The 20,831-nt window shown below is 40.8% G+C and overlaps 1 protein-coding gene across 22 annotated transcripts in view; it reads right to left on the bottom strand.

Moving 5' to 3' along the window:
- The window catches only part of NRXN3 (neurexin 3), a 1,012,648-nt gene that overhangs the window by 685,654 nt on the left and 306,163 nt on the right, over positions 1 to 20,831 (bottom strand). For all 22 annotated transcript variants that reach the window (XM_066997130.1, XM_066997141.1, XM_066997143.1 and 19 more), the window contains one exon: positions 5,119 to 5,557. In XM_066997130.1, the coding sequence (XP_066853231.1) occupies positions 5,119 to 5,557 (439 nt within the window). The remainder of the gene's footprint in view (positions 1 to 5,118; positions 5,558 to 20,831) is intronic.

The following is a 20,831-nucleotide window of genomic DNA, read 5'->3' as shown; positions in this document are numbered from 1 at the left end:
GCATTATTCAATGGTATTCATCCAGCAAAGCAAGGATGTACTGAGAACGTACAGGAATCTGATGGTATCAGGACTAGAGAGGAAAAAAAAGCAAAAGAATATTCAAAGTAGGTGATCTTCCCCTCTGCTCAGCCTTGGTGAGGCTGCACCTGGAGTACTGTTTCCAGTTCTGGGCTCCCCAGTATAAGAGACACGGAGCTCCTGGAGAGAGTCCAGCGGAAGGCTACAAAGATAAGGGGACAGGAACATCTCTCTTATGAGGAAAGGCTGGGAGAGCTGGGCCTGTTTAGCCTGGAGAAGAGAAGGCTGAGAGGGGATCTTATCAATGCGTATAAATATCTTAAGGGAGGGTGCCAAGACGATGGGGCCAGACTCTTTTCAGTGATGCTCAGTGATAGGTTAAGAAGTAACGGGCACAAACTGAAAAATGGAATTTCCATCGGAGTAAGAGGAAAAACTTATTTACTGTGAAGTTGACAGAGCACTGGAACAGGTTGCCCAGAGAGACTGTGGAGTCTCCTTCTCTGCAGATGATCAAAATCTGCCTGAATGTGCAACATTTTCTAGGTGACCCTGCTTGATCAGGGAGGTTGGACTAGATGACCTCCACAAGTCCCCTCCAACCTCAACCATTCTGTGATTCTGTATTAATTCACATGACATAGCTGTCACAGTAAACATTTCATCAAAGCTGGACCTGGATGATAGGAAAAATAGACCCTCGTCAAGTGAGCAAATGACATAAAATTGGGAAGAAAGGTTGATGAACGGACAGACAGAACTACCAGTCAGAGAAACCTTTATAAGACGGAGAAAAGGCCTTATAAGAAATGTTTAATGTACAACTATAAATGCAAAGTCTTGCACCTGGAGAGGAATAACCCCACACATCAGTACAGGCTAGGGACCAGCTGGGTAGGGAGCAACTCTGCAGAGAAGGACATGCTGGACAACAACTTGAAAATGAGCCAGCAACATGCCCTTGGAGTGACAAGAGCCACTGATCATAGTTGCAGAAAAGGAAATTCCAACTCTCTGGAAAGGAACATTTTTCACCTTGAGAGTCACCAAACACTGGAAACAGGAACCTCAGAAAGGTTGTGGAATCACCATCCTTGAAGGTATTCAAAACACAGCCAGGCACAGCACTGAAGGAAACATGGATTTCAGCAGAGTTTAGGCTAGAAACCTCCAGAGGTTTGTTCCAAAATAAATTATCTATGGTTTTACAAAGAAAGTTAAGTATTCTAAATTCCATTTTACAAATGGGAAAATTGAAGTAGAGAAAGACAAAGGTTATCTCTGAAGAAAAATTACTAAAACTGTAGAGGTTTCCATATGTTCCAAGCAAGCTGTGGGCCTACTACACTGATGCCATTCACAGCACATAAATTAATCAGAACCTATAATACACAGATGTGATCAGAACATATGAAACAAGTTCGTAGAAGCCAAGTGACTTGTTTAAGATCAGATGTCTAAGGAAAAGCAGGGATCATCACACAGGTCTCTCTTGTCGCAAAGCAGCATACTCTTCAGAAGAGCACTCAGCAGCTTCTGTGATAGGGACATCTGCCCACAAGACTCTCAGAAAAAAAATCAGCAACTCACTCTTCCTAGCAATAAATCATCACATCCAATTGCCTTGCCATTAAGATAGCCTGTCCTCAGAGAGGCCTATCTATGCTTTAAGATTAATTCCACATCATTGCATTTTTATCATACACCCCTACGATAAGGTGGGAGAGTTTAGTTAATAGAGTTAGTTCTATTTTGTGTCTCTGTAAGAAAGTGCAGTCATGTACACATGCTCTTTCTTCAGCTGTAATAGGTGTCATCTTGGAGAACAGCACGTATGACACAGAGACAAGGTATTTCATGTGTGTGATTTTCAGTAATAACTTAGGAATAATGTCAGAGGCAGCAGAGTGCCAGAAGCAATAGAGGCGTTACAAATTAAAGGCTCACAGAGAACCAGGGTTATTTGATGAATCATTTGTAAAAACCAGCTGCAGCACTGCAGACATTTTCCCTTTTACATTTTAAGAAAAAAGATGTGACAATACACCTACAGTTGTAACGGCAGCGTGTCACAGAGCCACAGGATCACAGCGACCTTTCTAGTGTCTGCACTGCCACTCCTCAAAAGCAGCACATCAAGTGCACATTACCCAAAAGACTAGAACAAGCTGAAACACTGGAAGGGCTAAGCTCCAGACAGCTGCTACTACAGAGAAAGCAAGCAACACCTGCAAAAGCAACAAATGTGAAGACCCCCCCCAAAAAAGAGAAGAAATACTGAATACCAAGGAGAAGCATAAAACCTGGAGAAAGAGAAGGAAATGATAAACGAAAACAGGCTAGACACCAGCCTAAATTTTCTGCCAGTATTTTGTACCCTACAACTAATTCTGTAAGGATGTGTTACTAACTCCAGCACACAGGACTTTTAAAGCCAAGCTGCTGAGATGAAAAAATTCTGAATTGACCCTACAAAGGAGGATTTAGATGGGCTAACATTTTTTTTTTTCTTTTTCCAAATCCCTGTATTCAAAGCACTGCACTACACTGATGAAGCTGTAGAAAGAACCTTCCAGGAAGGTTTTTAGAGTCTCAGCAGGTGGGATATCACGTGTTTTGTAGCCAAAGACCAACCAAAAACATGGTCTTGTGTAACATGCTCAGTGTTCTCCTGCTGGGGACTGTGGCAGGTTTTGTAGGAGCATTCTCAAAGGACAGAAAGGTTACAGGACACGAGGTGTCCATGTCCAGCCTGTCAGCTTCTGTCAGAGCACAGAGGAAAAACAGCTTTTGTTCCTCTGGCAGGCAGCACAGACCAAAGCATACACAAATCCTAAAGGGACTAGAGATGCCAGAGGTTATTTGAGCAAGACTTCTGTGTTTCCCCAGCGTTAGTGAATATTTGGACTTTAGGCTATTGTATAGACTCAGCAGAGCCTGAAGTTTTGGACTGTTCCTGAAATGGAAAGAAGTAAGGGAGATGACACCTAGCAAAGGACTGGCTGCTTTAGTAGTAAGAATCAGAACCTGTAGGTCACTAGCTCATTAAAACCAAATAGCTATATTATGGCCCACATCTGGTAAGTTCATTATTTCAGTTCAGTTTCTAGACACCACATATCTGCATTTAAAAAACAAAAACAAACCAACCAACCACAACAAAACAAAACAAACAAAAAAAACCACCACCCCTAAGATGTAGCTGCTCTTTTAGCCTGCACATGGAAGGAAAGCCAAGGACTAAACAAGAAGGGATGACCCTCACACCTACCAAAGCACCACACGATAAACGTGGTTGATGCTTGCTAAAGGTATGGTGTGGAAAACCAAATGCTGGTATCCTGGTTATCTGGGAGACACACCGTCAGTCACTAGGGTCATTAACCCAGCACTTGTCATCAGCAGAAAATATATTTTTTAAAAAAGGAGAGAACATGCAAACGTGTTCATTCTTGTTGAGCTTGTTGCTTTTAATTCACAGCCTGTTATCGCTAATCAGTGTTCAGGGCATCACAAACCTTTCTGCTGAACAACCAGCAAGTCAGTCCTACAGTGTCATCCATGAAGTAGCAATCCCGTCTGTCACACCCTCCTAGATGAACAAACATGGGTACCTCTTGTCCCTTGGGTTTTTACCAACTTCCTTAGCAGAGAGTTTAGTGTCATTTCTCTCTCCTCCTCCTGCAGCTGCCTCTTCAGGGACCAGACAGTCCCCAAGTGAGCAAGCAAAACTGAAGGCAGCACTGAATGCTAGTAATTGAGTTTATCCTTGGAAGTTAATTAAATTTTAGCAATTCTAAAGAAATCAAAGCTCAATTTATTTATTTATTTAGGGCTTCTTTTATAAAATGTTCCTATCGATGCCTTTCGGAGATAGCAATATATAACCTCACATATTAAGCCCTAGTAGAGCGCGATGCAAAATACAAAAAAAACTCCTTACATCATCAAAGGAAAAAACTAGCTTCAGGCAAAGACCTGTTCAAACAGCTAGGCTTTGCATACTATCTAAAAGTCAGCTCTTTTGAAAACTTAAGGCAAGCAAATTCTAGCGCTGTGTTCCCCTGTACCAAGGACATTCTGTGACTAGAAAAATAAACTTAGGGATCTACTACTATCATCTGAAGATCTCCAGACAAATCCCAAATCCACTTGCAAATGTAGGCAAAATTCCCTTTGAAGGGACATATGGCCTGGCTTTCAGATCCCACCAGTCCAGGAGGAATTCGAGTACAATTGCTCACATGTTCTCAAGATGAAGTTACATTATTTATTTTGTTTCCTTACACAATTTCAGAGTCACCATGAGTATGCTAGCTTTATAAACAGCATTAGAAACAAACAAAATACCTCTCTGTAATCGCAAGATAAGTATATTATTGGAAGTAAACTAAAATACATTTTTGAAAATGAGAAGCTAAAAGGAAAAACATCCACTAAATGCTGACCCAGATACTTTAACTAGGATTGCTGCAGGCTTGGTATCCAGGCTGAGAGTGAAGAAGAAACCTGACTGAAAATTCTGAGATGCTAAAGGAAACAGAATAGGATGAAAATGTTGATTTGTTACCATTTATACACATTAATTTTATTTTCCTTATGACAAAATCCAACCCCCATTCTTGAAAGATACAAGATCCAGAAGATGGTAATATCAGATCACAACAAAAAAGCTCATTTGATTTCTATTCAGTTCCTTTTTGAATAGAAATCCAAAATAAATCAATGAGAATGTCTCAAAACAAGGACTATATAATAATGATTCCGAAGGTTCTTAAACCGTACCATGCCCTTCAAAGGAGCCATCGCCATAATTGCATATGAAATTGCCAAGATCGGTCCAGAGTATCAGAAGACTCAGAATAAATTTTAATAGATTGCCTCTGTGACGCACTATCTGAAGTTCACACTAGACATTTGATGAAAACCTGGCCATTCACATCTTTGTTTTGCTGGATAAAAGTCATGGAGTAAGATTAAGTTTTTGTAAGAAGGTGACTTAAACCTAGCAGGTTTTGAAGGCTTCTTACGACCGATTTCTAACCCTAGGTCTAGATCTGAAAGATGAATCTACTTAAGAAAAAGTCACCACTCTACCTGATCTTCCATCTCGTTGAATATCCACATGATACCACTCTCCATCATTGGCTTTCTTCTGGGTGGCCTTGACTTTAATGGTCCCAGAGCCCATGTCCAGCAACAAGTAGAGGTTCCCATCTAGAAGCTCAACTGCAAAGAAGTCTACCTTTGTATTTTTCTGGCTCCTGGCGTCTTTCCTCTCCTGAGGCTTGCCATGGGTGAAAAGTATCAGCCCATTGGGTTCAGTGGTTCGGAAATCAAAGGAGATGGAGCCCATCCTTTTGGTATTCCATTTGGGCAGACTAATATAGGCCTCAGGTGTCTCAAAGCTGATGGGATCCAGTGTAGCCACATTCTCACATACAAACTTCACTTCCCCATAGATCTTCATCTTAGTATCACCAATCCGTGCCAAGCGAGACAGCTCCAGACGAATATCGTTATTCTTATAAACAACCTGTCAGACACAAGGAAAAATATCATACATCAATCCTGCATACAGTACAAATACCCCAATTACTTTCATCCGTGGGAGATAAACTTCTCCCAAAAGGCAGTGGGGAGCAGAAGGGAGACCATGCAAGAATCTGACATGATGACAGAAGGAGAGAGCAGAACCAGGAGCATGTATAGGAATGACAGCAGTGGGCACTCTGTGATGACTATAGATCAGATAAGCAAGCAGAATAGAACACTTACTGAAGGACAGGGAGAACAATTAACTCTATCACAGACCCACTCTGCTGTAAAAGCTTTTGTATATAAAATACAGTGTGTGTCTGGCATCATGCTGTTGCATTTGCATAAATTCCATACAAAATACATAACCAAGTTTAACCTCCATGTCCATCTCTGCTAACCGCAGCAGGGAACTCTGTACTGCCACTGTCATTTCTCTATTATTCTTATAAGCCTGCTTTACTACTAGAAGAGAGATGTAAAATATTTAAACAAGTTGCTGAGAACTGTTGGTGATTGCCCTGTGGCTCCTAAGGAGCTACAAGAAAAAAATAAACAAAAGACTTATAATTTATCTTACCAAGATATCTTAAAACACAGTAGGCACAAACCTGCAATGGATATATCTGTGTCACACATAAAAGCCTCTACATATTGAGTGCCTGGGCTCTTACACACTCTGGGCTGAGGACCAGAACTTTGAACTCTGCACAGTGCTACAGGCATGGAAAGTAGCCAAGGGCAGAGGCCCAAACAGCCAAAGACTCCCAAGCGTGCCTGGCTCAGGTGAAAGTCCTGCCCTTCTCTTTCTCACAGGTACAGAATTAAACTGCTGCAAAAGAGCACTTGTCTCTGCCCCATGCCATTCTCCCAGAGGTAGGGGCTGGAGAAAGCACAGAGCTGTAGTATTTCTAAAGAGCACTTCCGATTCAACAACCTTCTGTGCTTCCTGAACCCAGAACTGGCACAAACAACAAGCAAAAGCATTTCTACAAATAAAATAATTTAAATTGAATTACTGCTCTGCAACACTACTGGAAACTCTGATTTCTTCAGAGGAGTCATTATTTTAAAATTCTTTGTGTCTACTACATATAGCATCATGTGCACACAGATTTGATTTCTTCTGCTTTTGAACTGCTAACAGAACGGGTTGTCAGCAATTTACTATGAAAAGAGAAAGGAAAGGAGATATGCACTGCTAATTCTACAAATATCATCTGATCTGGTGCATGGACAGGCTTAAAAACATGCAGATGTAACGTTTGGACACACATTTGCAATACTCAATCTGCAGGCCCAGGGGCACTTTATGACCAAACAGTTAATGCTTCTTCACTGATATTCTCTAGGCTGTAAACCCACCAGCAGATTGAGCATCAGTAGATCAGAGAAGAATTTTTGCAAAATCAGACAGAAGTTCATAATCCCAGTAGCAACTCACAGAAATAAACTCTGGAACACCACACTAGCTCACAGTCGGAGAAATAAATCTGCAGTAAATATTAAAAGGCAAATAACAGGGAGGATGGGAGGTAAGAGTCTGAAGTAGACGACTACAGGATGAAAAAGAAATGAAATCACAATTCAACACAGTTGTAGCATGTGAAGAATGTCCAGCTTTTGCAAAGCATTAAAGAATTTCCTCAGTGCAGCCAGTACAGCATCAGATCTCCCTGTTCCAAAGGCAAAATGCCCTACATCACAGTGAAATGGGAATCCAAGTGTTAATTCCCATTTGGAGTCATGGCACAGCACTGTAGTTCCTCCCAGCAGAGGACAGTATTGACCTGCAATAGCTTATTTTGCTCTAGTTCCCAGTAAAGCACTCTGCCCTTGCACAGACTCCAAACACATCAAGCCTGTTAATATCTGCAACAGGAATAAAATATATTTCCAATTTATGGGCCTGTAGTAGTTTCATTCTGTGGATTAACCATGTCAAATACTCCGGCTAGACATACCGTATACCTCCTTCCAGTAACTCAGCAGGCCTGTGCATTGCAGCCTCCCCCTCTTGACAGACAAACGGATGCAACCGAGCCAGAGAGAAGCCACAGCTACATCTGAGATGTACTCCATGCACATATACTCCTGGACTGCCCAGAACTTCTGCACATACTTTATGTGTGTGACAAGTCCAGTGCTTTCCACAGACACTAGCTCCGAGCACTGCATGCAATCCTGTCTCTGCATCTCATGGAAATGCTGGAGTTGAGGGTACAGAGAAAAATAAATAGAGCAATAAAGAGCATGGAGCAGCTGCTTTATGAGGACAAACTGAAAAGGACAGGGCTGTCCTATTTAGAAGAGAATGAGAAAGTTGAGAAAGAATAACATCAAAACTTGCAGAAGACGGTGGAGAAGCTGAATGTAGAACTGCTCTACCAAATCCAGCAATACCAACTAGAAGCACTCATTGAAATTTGTAAGTTTGTTTAAATAAATTTAAAACAGATTCCTATACGTACTTATTTACACAGTAGCAACTTCTGGAATTTGCTATTGCAGGAATTTGCAGAAGCAGAGAAGAGAGCATCAGCAGGTTTAAAAAAAGAACCAAAAAGATAAATGGACAGCGGGTCCACAAATTGATATTAAAGGAAAAAGGAAGGGATGGGACCATCTGATAATCCTAATCAAATGACAGGGGATGTTGTGGGAGCGTAAGAGAAATGCAATGCTCACATGCTCTCCCTTAATAGCACTTCTACTACCACTGCTAGAGGCAGAACACTGGGTAAATAGACTGATGATTCTTCAGTCCTACTAGGGCTTTTCATGTATTCTTCAGGAATCTGTCTTTAGTAGGTTGTGTGCAGTTCACCCCTTAACCCACTGCAAGGATAGCCTGAGAAAGAGGACAATTGGAAATAGGTTCCTGTGGACAGAGTTCTTCTGTCAGCCTATGGGATTCCTTAATGGTGCCACTTTGGTGCAACTCTGCATTGTTGGTTTCACCCTGCTATGGAGCTGCTTTGGTGAGCAAGAGAATGCCATGTCTGAATTAACTGTGTGTGACTTTAACCATCCCATCACAGGAAAACTGTTCTTATAGAATAGTGCTAACAGTTCCTCACACTGACTCTCCTCTAAAATGTACCACGGGAGAGGCCGAACCCAGCCTCTCCCCATGCAAGGAGAAGAAATGTAATACAGTACCTACATATGAGGGCTGGTAGCTGGAACACGCTTACACACACATGTAGCTTCCAGCTCTCTCCCCTTTTCATGTATTTGATACTTCAGTAACAGCTCCCATCTCCTTTGGGGAAAGGCAGAGTGTCCATTCCTGGGTTTATCCGGGGTTTGCTGCAGACTGCCATGCATTTCATTAGTTATACCAGTACCACCACTGAAAATCTTTGATATAGACAACTTTCAAAGGATCTAGAGAAAAATACACAGAATTACTTGTAGCTCAGAAAGTCACTAGTAAGTGTGGATCTGAGAGCAAGTTTGGAGAAAAGACCAAACAAGCAACTACAAAGGAACACTTGCGGAAGAGATGTGAAAGGGTATGGAATAGATACAAGTGTTCTGAATTTGTTCTTTTCAAAGATTCATCCAGATCTGAACATCTGTCATTGAAACATTTGTTGATCTACATTATTATTTTTTTTTAATAAAAAGAAAAAAATTACAACCCAAACCTACCACATAGCCTGAGAAATTTTAAAAACACCTGTACATAAAGAAAAGTGCAACACTATTCACATGGCTGACTTTAGGTGTCAATGACAGTCACATTTGGACATCCAGATCTTGACGTATAATCAGGTACACCAGAACTTTCAGCACTGTAAAAAAAAAAGACTAAGAATAATCCTTGAGTGTATTTGCCAGGTGAATCCTGACCAGGAATAAAGAGCCAACAGCATCTCTGGCTTGGGCAGTGAAATGCTACGGCAGCTTCAAATATCTGCAGTTTTATTGCAAAAGGTTCAAGAATGAGAAAAGGGAATGTAATTAAAGGACTGGAATGCATGTCCCATAGCAAAGAACATTCAAATTCAGTCCGTTTAATAGGTAGAGGTTAAAGGGTGATCTGATCGCAATCTACAAGTACCTATGCAGAAAATGGAATTTGGCAATAGAGGGCTCTTCAATCCATGTGACAAAGGAATAATAGGATCCGGGGGCTAGAAATTGAAGTTCGAGAAATTCACATTTTAAAATATTATGACTTATTTTTACATGCAGGTAATTTGCTATTGAAATAAATTACTACAGGTTATGGCATGTTCTCAGCTACCGGCAAACTTTAAATTAAAATAGGATCTTGTTTTTTCTAAAAGACATAGTGAGATAGGAATTAATTATATAGCAAATCAGTCTAGATTATCATAATGGCTCTTTCTGGCCTCATAACCTACGAATCTTTGTATTTTAATGAAATCAACAGATGCTTCATTGCCGTTTTCCAGGACAGTTGAAACACATGCTTGCAAAATGTTAAAAATGGCTGGTAAAGGAAAAGAGGCTTGTGTTGATTCTGGTCTGACTTGCCACCAGTGCTTTCACTGAGTCTTCATTACATGTTCATGACTCCAGCTTGCAACCTATCATTAAAAGCGAAAGCAAGTAAAAAGCCTAAGGAATGAAACTAAAATCTGTAGTTCCAAAAATATGACCTTCAAGAGCTAGTTTGTTACAGTCAGCTGCTGCAAGCCAGGGAGGACAGATGTTCACTGAGGAAGCTATCAGCCAGCAATATAACCTATCATCTCCAGAACACTTCCTGTCTCATAGTTTCATTTTACCTGAAATCTCTGACCTAACTTGCAGGGTATTGCAAAATACTGATTGAAACCTGCACCTCTTTAACTACAACTCAGGCCATGACTGACTCAGAGGGCTGTCCCTTGCTAGGACACAGCCTCCCAGTGCCATTCTGGGACGTGTCTTCCATGGCAACTCAGAGGTAAGCACAGCAATGAAAATAGTGACCATTAATTTGTCCATATTTATCAGATGACTTTCTGAACAAAGCTGATCATGTCTGCTTAAATAGAGAGCAGCCTGATTTTGTGCCATGTATCTGTATCAAAGAGGGTCAAGATGCGTTATGAGTCGAGGAGATGATTCCTGGTGCAGACACACACATCTTCTTTATAATTCTCCCTGGAAGTGAGGTAAAAAAAAAAAAATACAACTGGCAAAAGCTATGTACAGAGAGTTTGAAAAGTAATCTTTATTATACCAATCTCAAAAATCACTTTCTATTCTCAGAATGAAACTAGCATATTTTTTTTCTTTTTCCATCAGGACTGGTTCTGAATATGGTTTAACAGAAGAATAATTGGATGGTTCAATCTATCTTTGCTTTACGAATTGGACTAATATAAAAGGATGGTCAGGGATTGGTAGTACAGATACACAGTCTCTGTAGAGAGTAGGAGAATTCCATGATAACCAGACATTTGGCAGGATAAAGAGTAGAAGATATACAGTAAATTAGGTTTCCTTTAAATCTGCTGAGAAAGAAGAGTTTGTTTTAAGCTGAACTAAAACAAATTGGCAATCTGGTTTTGAGGTTTCTTAAAAATGGCAACTTCACAATCCCAAAGCATTCAAGGAACTTCTCCATCTAAACTTATGATAAGTAGCTTCACTCATGGGTTAATGAGAGCTCTAATCAGATGGCTTTTCACAATGATGAAAAGTGTCTCTCTGCAATCAAGTGAAGATGCAGATAGAGAGTGAGCAACAAAAGTGAGGAAAAAATGATGTGCTAGGCTTGGCCAGCAGCCAATATTCAGCTCCTCTTGCAGTTGGTGCTAGTAAGCAGGAAATGGGCTTTGGTGCAGGCTGGACACAGGCAGGCAACAAAGGGGGGTGGCCACTGATAGCCTAGTGAGTTAGATGACAAACTATCATGACAAAAAGGTCAACCTGAAGGCTGCTTCAATTCAGCTGGCTAGGAAGACCACCTGGGAAGGTCAGCCAAGTTGTTTCCCTACTGCATCCTGTGTGTCATCGATCGCTTTTCTTCTGTCATGAGTTGCTCCCCTTCGTCAACTGCCTGCATCACTTGTCAGAACAGTAACTGAGAGACGTTCAGCCTAGAGGCTTTCTAAGGCTGCCTTAAAGGCACCTGCACCACAAGCGTTCTTGCATCTTCATACATTACCAGCCTAGCAGTGGGTTCACCAGAACTACCTGTTTCTAGCCCGCTTCAACTGGCAAATAAAAGCCAACGCACCAGCTGATAAGGGTTTACTTTGTATTTGGGACAGACTGTGTGTGCAGCAGTCCAAGGCTTCAGTGATGGATAACTAAAGCTGCTGCACTTATTTTACTGCACTTATTTTAAGTGTATTTATTATCTAAATGCGTTGTGCATACCTGGTCTAAACATATTTGATGGTTCAGTGGGATAACAACTGTATTCAGGTATTTATAGATAGACATCACCATTTACCACAATGAAAGGAGTTCATTTGCCTGGCAAAAAAACAATGCATTGAACATTGAGAATAAATAACTGAAACCAAACAAAAGAAATTCTGATACAATTTGTGCTACGTTGGCTAAAGTAATGCATTCCTGCAACTCATCTGGAAATACTTAACAAAGGACATGTGTTTACCTAGCTAAAAATAAGAATACGGGGAGCAGAACACCTAAACGATAAGGAAGAATATTTCAAGGTTCCCTGATTTTTTTTCCACATTATAAATCTATTCTAGGTTCTGAATAACTTTAAGTAGAAAACTGCAAAAAAAAGGAAGAGAGAATATCTTGAGTTTCAGAAGAATTCTAGAAAGATGCAGGGAAGCACTCCATTTGGAAAGATACAAAGAAAAAGAAAAGGGATTCAAGGTGTGCATAAAAAATTCTGAAAAAAGTCAGGGGGAAATTCTTTCCACTGCTCTAATGAAAACACAGTGAAAAATCATTCAGAAAGGCTAATGCTGAAAAATAACACTTCCTTAACAGTTACTGAGGGAAGAGGAACCACTACTTTACTGTGGTCTCAACTACCCTTCAAGGGAAAAAATAAGCCTCTGCATCTCATAAGACTCCAGGACGTTTGAGTGTCTTCCCAGTTGTAGCAGAATGAACACCAACCCAAATCATTCACATGGTATACCAGAGAAAGCTTAAACAGATTAGGGAGTCCATCTTGCTGCCTTAACTTTCACCTGGGAATACATCAAGGTACAGACCAAATATTACTATATATGGTTTTCTAGAATAAAATCCAAGATATTTTTCCTTACAACCAAGTATCACAGAGAGAGATTCTAAACCAATAAGAAAAGGAAGAGAAGGGGGAAAAAAATAAAAAACAAGGGGAAAAAAAGCTACTCTGCAGTTATTTACTGACGTTCTAATATCTGTCTTGAGCTGTACAATATGATTTTGCATATACTGAGCCTGCCACTTGAGTTAGCTACAAATATTGCTAAGTGAATAAAACGTCAAATGCTCTACAGCCTTACTTATTCTTGGTATTGCATTGCAGCATCTGAGCTACAGAAGAGCACTGTGTTGTGAAATGACCTACTTCTTGGATTCCTTCCTTTGAATAGGTAGCAATAAGGATAGGATTTATTTTATCACATTCGTGGATTTCTGCATCCTCCATACTGGGATACCCTGTCTGCTAAATCATTTGGTCTATTGTTGAAGAAAAACTTCATCTCAAAGGGAATAACAGATAGTACAATTGCATCTTTGGACAGATAATGGGAACATGAGAAATTATATATATGCATTTGGGAAAAAAAAAAAAAGACAGAACAGAAGGAGAAGAAGCCTATAAAGTTGAAGAGAAACGCTGCTGAAAGATTCTGTATTAGTCCCAGAGACTAAAGTTGTTTATTCAGCTACTGAAAAGGGACAGCCTAGGAAGCCGCAAGATTAAGAAGAATCAGTTGTAGCACAGACTATGATTTGCAGATGAATGCTCATTTGCAGTTAAAGTGTCAGGTATTGTTCCTTCCTTGTTGGAGAAACTTCCAAGTTCTGGAATGAGTGAAAAAAATATATAGTTTCTGGATTTCTTAAAATATCACCCTTCCACAGACTTTCTAAGGAACAGTGAGAAATGCACTTAAATCCAAATGTTTTCAAAATTATATTCTTCATAGCATGGTGGCTAACATGGCCATGGGATTGGTTTTGCAAAATTGCTCATTAGGCAAAAGCTGTAAGTGAAGACGAGAGATTTTGTCTTGACTGCTAAGTGCTAACTGAAACACTGAAAAATTTGACTAAGATTTCTCAGTCTGTTCCTCAAAACTAGCTGTCAATATTTAGTTGTAAAAGTAACTGATGTTTGACAGTAGTAGAATTAACCTTTGTATCATGGCAAAGTATTTAAGGCATTTTACTGTGGACGCAGATGCATAAATCCGAACTTCCCTCCTGCTTCATGTTCTGTTCAAACCTCCATTTGGCCTAGTAACAGAAAAGAATCAAAGCTGCAGGACACGGAAGCCCAAACAACCAGCTATGATACTCCTTGCTTCTGCCACAGGGCACAGACACAGGTGTACTTCATGCTAGCCCTGAAGAGCAAGTTCTACTTTGGACATGTATCTGGATATAAGAAGGGGACTGAGGAGGTATGTCAGTATTTTACCAATAGTCAGGAGTATACAATAATGAGGAGAGAGGTTCTACACCAAGCCTATATAGTGCAGAGGGAAAATAAGGAGAGTAGAAAGAAACACACAATAGCTACCCACAGAAAATCATTCACTGGGTGGACTGAAGGAAGCATCCTGGAATGTGAAGAGCACAGGCCTGAGAAATGTGAGAGAAGACAGTGCTGTGCTCTGCTGAAGACCATGCCCAGTTCAGAAAATTACACCTCAAGAAAAGAGTGGACCTATTCGAAATAATCCCAAGTAGAGCAATGAGAATAACCAGACATCTAGGAAATAAAAGAAAGATCAAAAGCATTGCTTCTTTTTACCATAAAAAAAAAAAAAAAAAAAAAAAAAGAAAGGAGACTTCATAACACTGTTCCAATATAAAAAGGCTGCTACAAAGAGGAAAGGAACGATCTGTTTGTTGTATCCATGCTGAAAAGGACAAAAAATAGTGGACAAAAATTACAGCAAGGAAGTGTTAGAATTGATGTTGGGAAAAGCTTTTTAAAGAACGGTGAAGCTCTGGAAGCGATTGCCTGAGGAGCAACCATCACTGAAGACCTTTAATTACAGGTTAAACAAATTGCTCACATGGATGTCACTGATTTTGTCTTGGGACAGCAGAAGTGGAAAGGACTAAATAACCTCTCAAGGTTCCTTCCAGTCTTATTCTCTATGATTCTGTATTTTAGGTAACAAGAAAGGGCAAATTATGTAGTTAGACTTTGATAGTGTTCAATGCACAGAAAGGATTAACCTTTTATTAACAGAATTCTGATATCTCACAAAACTGAAGGGCTCAAGTTTACAAGTGAACTACCTAGCTAATAAAGGTTTGATTGTCTTTTTTTTTTTTAAGGGTTGAAACAAAACAGAACATCACAGAAGCTTATTTACAAGCATGCACTAGCTGATTTCGATTACATTCAGTTCTGTATTGAGCTTATAGAGATATTCGCTAGTTATACAATGCCCCGCTCTTTCCAAATTCATCCTGAAAACTCAGATTTGTCTAGCTAGCACAAGCTAAATCTGTCTAGCTTGGTTCAGTGATGAGTGTGTGAGGAAATGATTACTGTCAAGTACTTTAAGGATTTCATCTCAAAGGCAGAGAGGAAATATTTTAGGATGGCCCCACTGATCATTTAAGGTTTGAACCTTATTACACAAGACACTGAAAACTGCATCAGACAATGACTTAGCAAATAAACACTCAACTTACTGATTTTATTATATTTCAAATCCACCTAAGGTTGTGCAAATACAAAATACCTGTCTCAGGAAAATAGATACGTTTAGTATAGCTGGGTGAATGTTTCCATTGGGATGGCTTTCTAACAGAATTCCATTTTCCTAAAGGAGAATTAGCAATGAAATGTCTTACTTCAAGTTGTTGCAACCCAAAATGGCATATTTAGTTTTGTCAAACTTAACAGAAAATCTTTTATATGAACTTACAAAACTTTATTTTCCAGGCGTTGCATTTACTTTCAGCAGTGGTCTCCATTTTCTTTTCTTTTTTTTTTTTTTTAACCTCTGTCTGTACTCCCCAGGGAAGCACTTTTACGTGATGCAATAGCAGTGTCCTACTTGACATCACAAGAGATGCACGACCATTTTTGCCATAAAGCAGCTTAACCAAAGATTCAGACCCCTATGGTAGAATGAAACACAAGGATCCTATGGTAAAGCTACTATGTGGAACTTCTCTGGATAAGAAGATAAGCTCTCCTTGAACCAACTCGAAAGTATTTGGGGTCAGCTAAATTACTAATATGAAATACTTGATTCTAGGAGTATCAGAATATTATATATTAATTCAATACTGAAATTTGGGGGGATTTACTTTAAAAAACAATAGCAATGAAAATAAATGTAGGCTAGAAGATCTCCCTTTGGGACAGAAACTTTGCATTTAATTTCAGTGATAAAACATGCTGAACTGAGAACACTGATGTTTAAAGTCTTTGAAAATACTGAATAGATATTGTTTGCTCATAGGTATGCAGTATTTCCCTGCTACTTATCTTCCCTAGCCTATATGCATTGAGCCTGCTTTGCAAGAACATCCCTGGCAGGTATATTCAGACCAGTCCAGTTTCCGTATGCCAATCAAGCATTATTCTCACTGCCTGGGCTTCCAATGTGTTAGGCATCTAGTGCCAACCGCAGTGGCATTTTCTATGTTTTTGTCACTTGTCCAGCAAGAAACAAATTGAAAACATTTGCTATTACATATGGGTGAGCACATGCTTAAAAGTGAGCACGGCTCAACTAATGATGCAGTTAGGACAACAGATGAACTATTTAGTGGATTTAGCATTGTGTAGACTTAGTCCACAAACTTAAAATGGTGTGTCACTATTTGAAGCAGAATGGTGTCACTGTCCATAGCAGGGCGATAACAGCTAGGGATGCAGCATCCCAACATTCATCTCCCTCTATTGGCCTGATCACAAAGGTCACAGGAGCATTGGCATCTCCCCTCCTATATGCAAAAGCAACCAAAGACAACCAAAGCATGTGTTCAGCCGGACTCTCCTCCTGTGATGGAGCAAAGATCCTTTGGGTCCACTGAAGAGGCGCCATCATCAAGATGGCATTATCCTGTGGCTAACACTATTCATCAGGTTACCAGCTTAGTGCACTACGCAGGTTTAGATGGACTGAGGAGGAGGTCCTGATTCCATTCATCTAGACCAAAATGCTATGGGGTTTCCTTCTCTTTTTTTTTCCCTCTTCACTTGTTGTCCTATGCAAAAACCTACCAGCGCTGGCACTTCAAGATCTCTTTGCTCACCTCTGCTCAAATTCCAGGGCATGGAACAAAGTTAAAACCCTCAATAGGTAAGGCTCCCCAAACTTTCATCTGCACTGGGCCTTAAGTTGTGTGGAAAACAGGGAGGGAATGAGCAAAATATTTGCTTGCATATTTGTTGGGGAGGGCAGAGAGCGTAATTAATTCTCCAACTACAAGTGGCATCAAGAGAAAAAGACTTTCATCACCCCACCTCTAGGAAGAGAACTAGAACCTCTTCTAGAACCTCTTTTACATCGTTCTCCTGCATGTACCCATGTATCTAAAAACTTGCACAGCTGAGAGACTCCAGTGCTGAAGAATGGAAGACAAAAAAATACACCTTCTGCTAGGCACTGAATCCCAGCTGCCACGATGGCAAGAAGTTTTGTCCATCTACTCATTTAGAAGCCACTCAGCTGCACTGGGCATGACACTAGCCCCCAGCACAACAGTGTCCAAGACCAATAAAGGGAGGCTATGAACGGGGTGTTCCCCTGACCCACCAGCATGGTCCCAAGCCTTCCTGACAAAGTCGTTTTCCCAGCCCCACTTTACAGGCTTCTTGCGGAACAGCACTAAAACAGCACAAGTGAAGAGCCCAGTGGCCCTGGGGAGCACGCTTGGGCTGTCAGTCGGACTTCACCTTCCCGACTTGCTTTCACCTGGAAGCTGTGTGCATGGAGCACAAGTCCAGCTGCTGCCAGGGGATAACACAGGAGGGAAAAGCAGTCAGCTCTGCCAGCATGCTGCTGGTGCAGTGAAGGAGCATTAAGGAAAGCACATGAAAGGAGAAAAAAACAGAAGCAAAAAAGGGTGACATGTTCCAGCAGAAGCACTGAAATGGGAGACAGATTAGGGCCTAAGCACCCCATTCAGCACTAAGTTATGCTTGCTGCTCAAAGCAGGTGGGGCACTAAAATCAGGAGCTGGGAGAGCTCTTTGGTGAGGAGAGGGGTCAGGATTGGAGTCAGCACGGAGCTGCAGACAAAAAGGCAGCTGATCAGCTGGTTCCAGACACCCAGCACACTGGGCCTGATGCTGCAAAATGCAAAGCACTCTCAATACCTTTTGGCCTCTGGAGTGGGCCCCATCACTATGCTTTTTTTTTTTTTTCCTTTCTTTCTTAAAAGAATAGAAAAAAAGATGCATCCCCACACACAGAGCTGGAAATGGTAGATCTCTCCATGCTAAAAAAGCTTTACATAAGAATCCCACAATATAAATATGAAGTGAGAATAAACTTTTCCCTCAGCATGTTTACTTTTCCTACAATGCCATTTTAAATGTGTCCAGGCACAAGGTTCCCATCTCCTCTGCATGGAGCTTGTTTTTACATCTAAGGGAGACTGCTCTCCCATCTAAGAAAGCTTATTTCATATAAGCCCAATGTACAGTGTTATCTTACATTTCCTGTTTTGCTCAATACTATCCTGGTGCATAATTTCTTACGCAGATCTATAGCGTTTACATTGTTCAAACACTAAGAGGCAGAAAACAAAAGCTGCCTTAGTCATTTGTTTGGCCAGAATTCTCCATTTAAATCTTTTCATCACTTCTGGTCAACTGGACTGCCCATCCACTTTTGATGCTCAAGCCCCAACCACCTTTCCGCACTCTCAGTGGACACTGAGACACTACTGCAGCAGCAGCAGCAAGCAGCCTCAAAACATGGTGAACTTCCCTCTCTGGGGCCAACTTCTTTGGAGGAGGAGGAGGGAAGTGGGCTTTGCTCTGTTACCTGACCACAAGAAGGCATATGTATTCAGTAACAGCTATCCTTTTATCCTGAAAGTGGTTCAGGAAGCAGAACACCTTTTTTTATTCATTGCTCTCCAGTAAAGATGGAGTTACTTACTAGAGTAATGACTAGCTGAGGTGAATTTACAACAGAGTCCTTGTGATTGCAAATTCAGCCTTCTCATATAGCTACCCCCACCCCCACCCCCACCCCGCCCCCTTTCCCCTTCAGCAGCACATTTACAAGTGAGATTTCAGTTCAGAAGATGAGACTAACTTTTTTGGGCTTGGTACTGGACAATGTGATGAATGGGACTTAGTAGGAGCGAAGCAAGCTCCTTCACACATTTCTTTTCCTGTCATCCAGACATGGTCAAAGCTGAAAGGAAAACAGATGAGGGAGGAAGCAAAGAGTTAGCAGGGCCTTCGAAGCAGAGTATTTCTAGTGTGAACTATACTGCGGAGGCCATGTTCTTGCCTGGAGTCCTTTCTCAAGCCCAAATAACCCAATGCCAGCTCTGATATTTCTACTGTAACGCAGACAAGCAAAACAAAATACAGTGCCCAGAATAAAAAAGCAGGTGCTGAAAAGCACATTGCTAGAGAATGTATGTTGAGCCCACAATGAGGCCCAGCATCACTGTTTTGCTGTTCCCAGGCAGGAATTGTTCTGCCTGGCTTATGTCCTTCATATGTAAGGCACTCAAAAGGAGTAGATTAGAGAAGATGACCAGCACATGCTGAAAGAGCTGTTGTTTTCTATATTGCACTATCTTCTTTTCCTCTTCTTCCTTTCCCTAGAGCACTGTACTTTCAAGGGCTGCATTTTTCAGCTACCCCATGCTTCTCTATTTTTTATTGGGAACAATGTAAACAGTAATAGAAACAGACAAATTATTTCCCTCTAACTCCCCAGTCACTCTGTCAATAGGGTCTGCATGGTTTTTATAATACAACCCCTTTGCCCTTGAAAGTACAAATATCTCACATTGTTCTGGCATCTGCAAGCCTAACACCTTTCTCTGCAAACCCATTCTTTCACATGCGGGCCAACTGATAGTATTTCTAATGGTAAGAATTATTTCTCAAGTGCTTCCAAAAGAAAAGGTGGATTACACAGATCTGTCCAAAATCCTGTTGGTCCCCGCAAAGCCACAGAGAAGCCAGAAGTTCTCATCCGGTATTTCTACACTGTGCCACCACCAAGTTATGTCCCACTTAGGTTAACATGCATCTTAAAAGCAGGTCAAAAGAATCATAGAACAGCCCAGGTTAGAGGCTACCTCGAAAGATCCATCAACTTTTCATGGGAAAAAGAGAGCCTACATGTGATTACATAGCATTCTGAACAAATGGAGGAATTTGGATCATCAGCTTCTTGTGACATTTCTCCTTGCTTGTGCAGGAGTATATCCCAGAAGTTAAATACGTAAATTAGCTTGAAGCAAGGAAAGAAATAAAGCTCCTCTTGTTAATTGCACCTGGTAAATTTGGCATGCATAGTCATGTAAGAGACAAGATGTATATTAACTGCCTTCTAAAAACAAGCTTCATTTTCCCCAGGGTGAACATACGATGCTTGTAATGTTACTTCTATAACATTACTTTTACACAATTTTTATTATTTTTACTGTCATTACACATCAAAAGCACTGGAGGGGTCAGTGAAAAGACAAGGTAGCAAGCAGCATTTGAAGGGATTTCTTTTGATACAGAGAGGCATAAAGGCCAAGCTGTGCCACTTCTCAAAAGCTTAGGACTGTAGGTTCATCCCTGTGTCCAAGGATACCTTGTTACAAGAAAAAAAATAAGGTCAGCAAGAGCAAATATGCACACATGAATGTTGAGCTCTAACCCTTGCTTTTAACTAAATGGAAGAAGTTTTATTAATCAAGCTCTCCCAGTGCCAGAGAGAGCAAGACCAAAGCAGGACACTGGGGAAAGGGCTGCTGCCCCAAGCTTCAATCCTAGCATGGCTAGCCAACTGAGTGACTTCCAGATGCTGGAAGGCAGTCTTGACACCTACAGTAGATTCTGCAAAAGCACAAGAAGATACCTAAAATGCAGTTTACTCATCACTTTGACATACATATAACCATACATACCCAGACATGTTCTCATTTCAGTAC

This window comes from Anser cygnoides, chromosome 5 (assembly GCF_040182565.1).
Source record: "Anser cygnoides isolate HZ-2024a breed goose chromosome 5, Taihu_goose_T2T_genome, whole genome shotgun sequence".
Lineage (NCBI taxonomy): Eukaryota > Metazoa > Chordata > Aves > Anseriformes > Anatidae > Anser > Anser cygnoides.
Note: the sequence above shows the minus strand (reverse complement) of the source record. Positions and strands in the feature narration are given on the sequence as shown.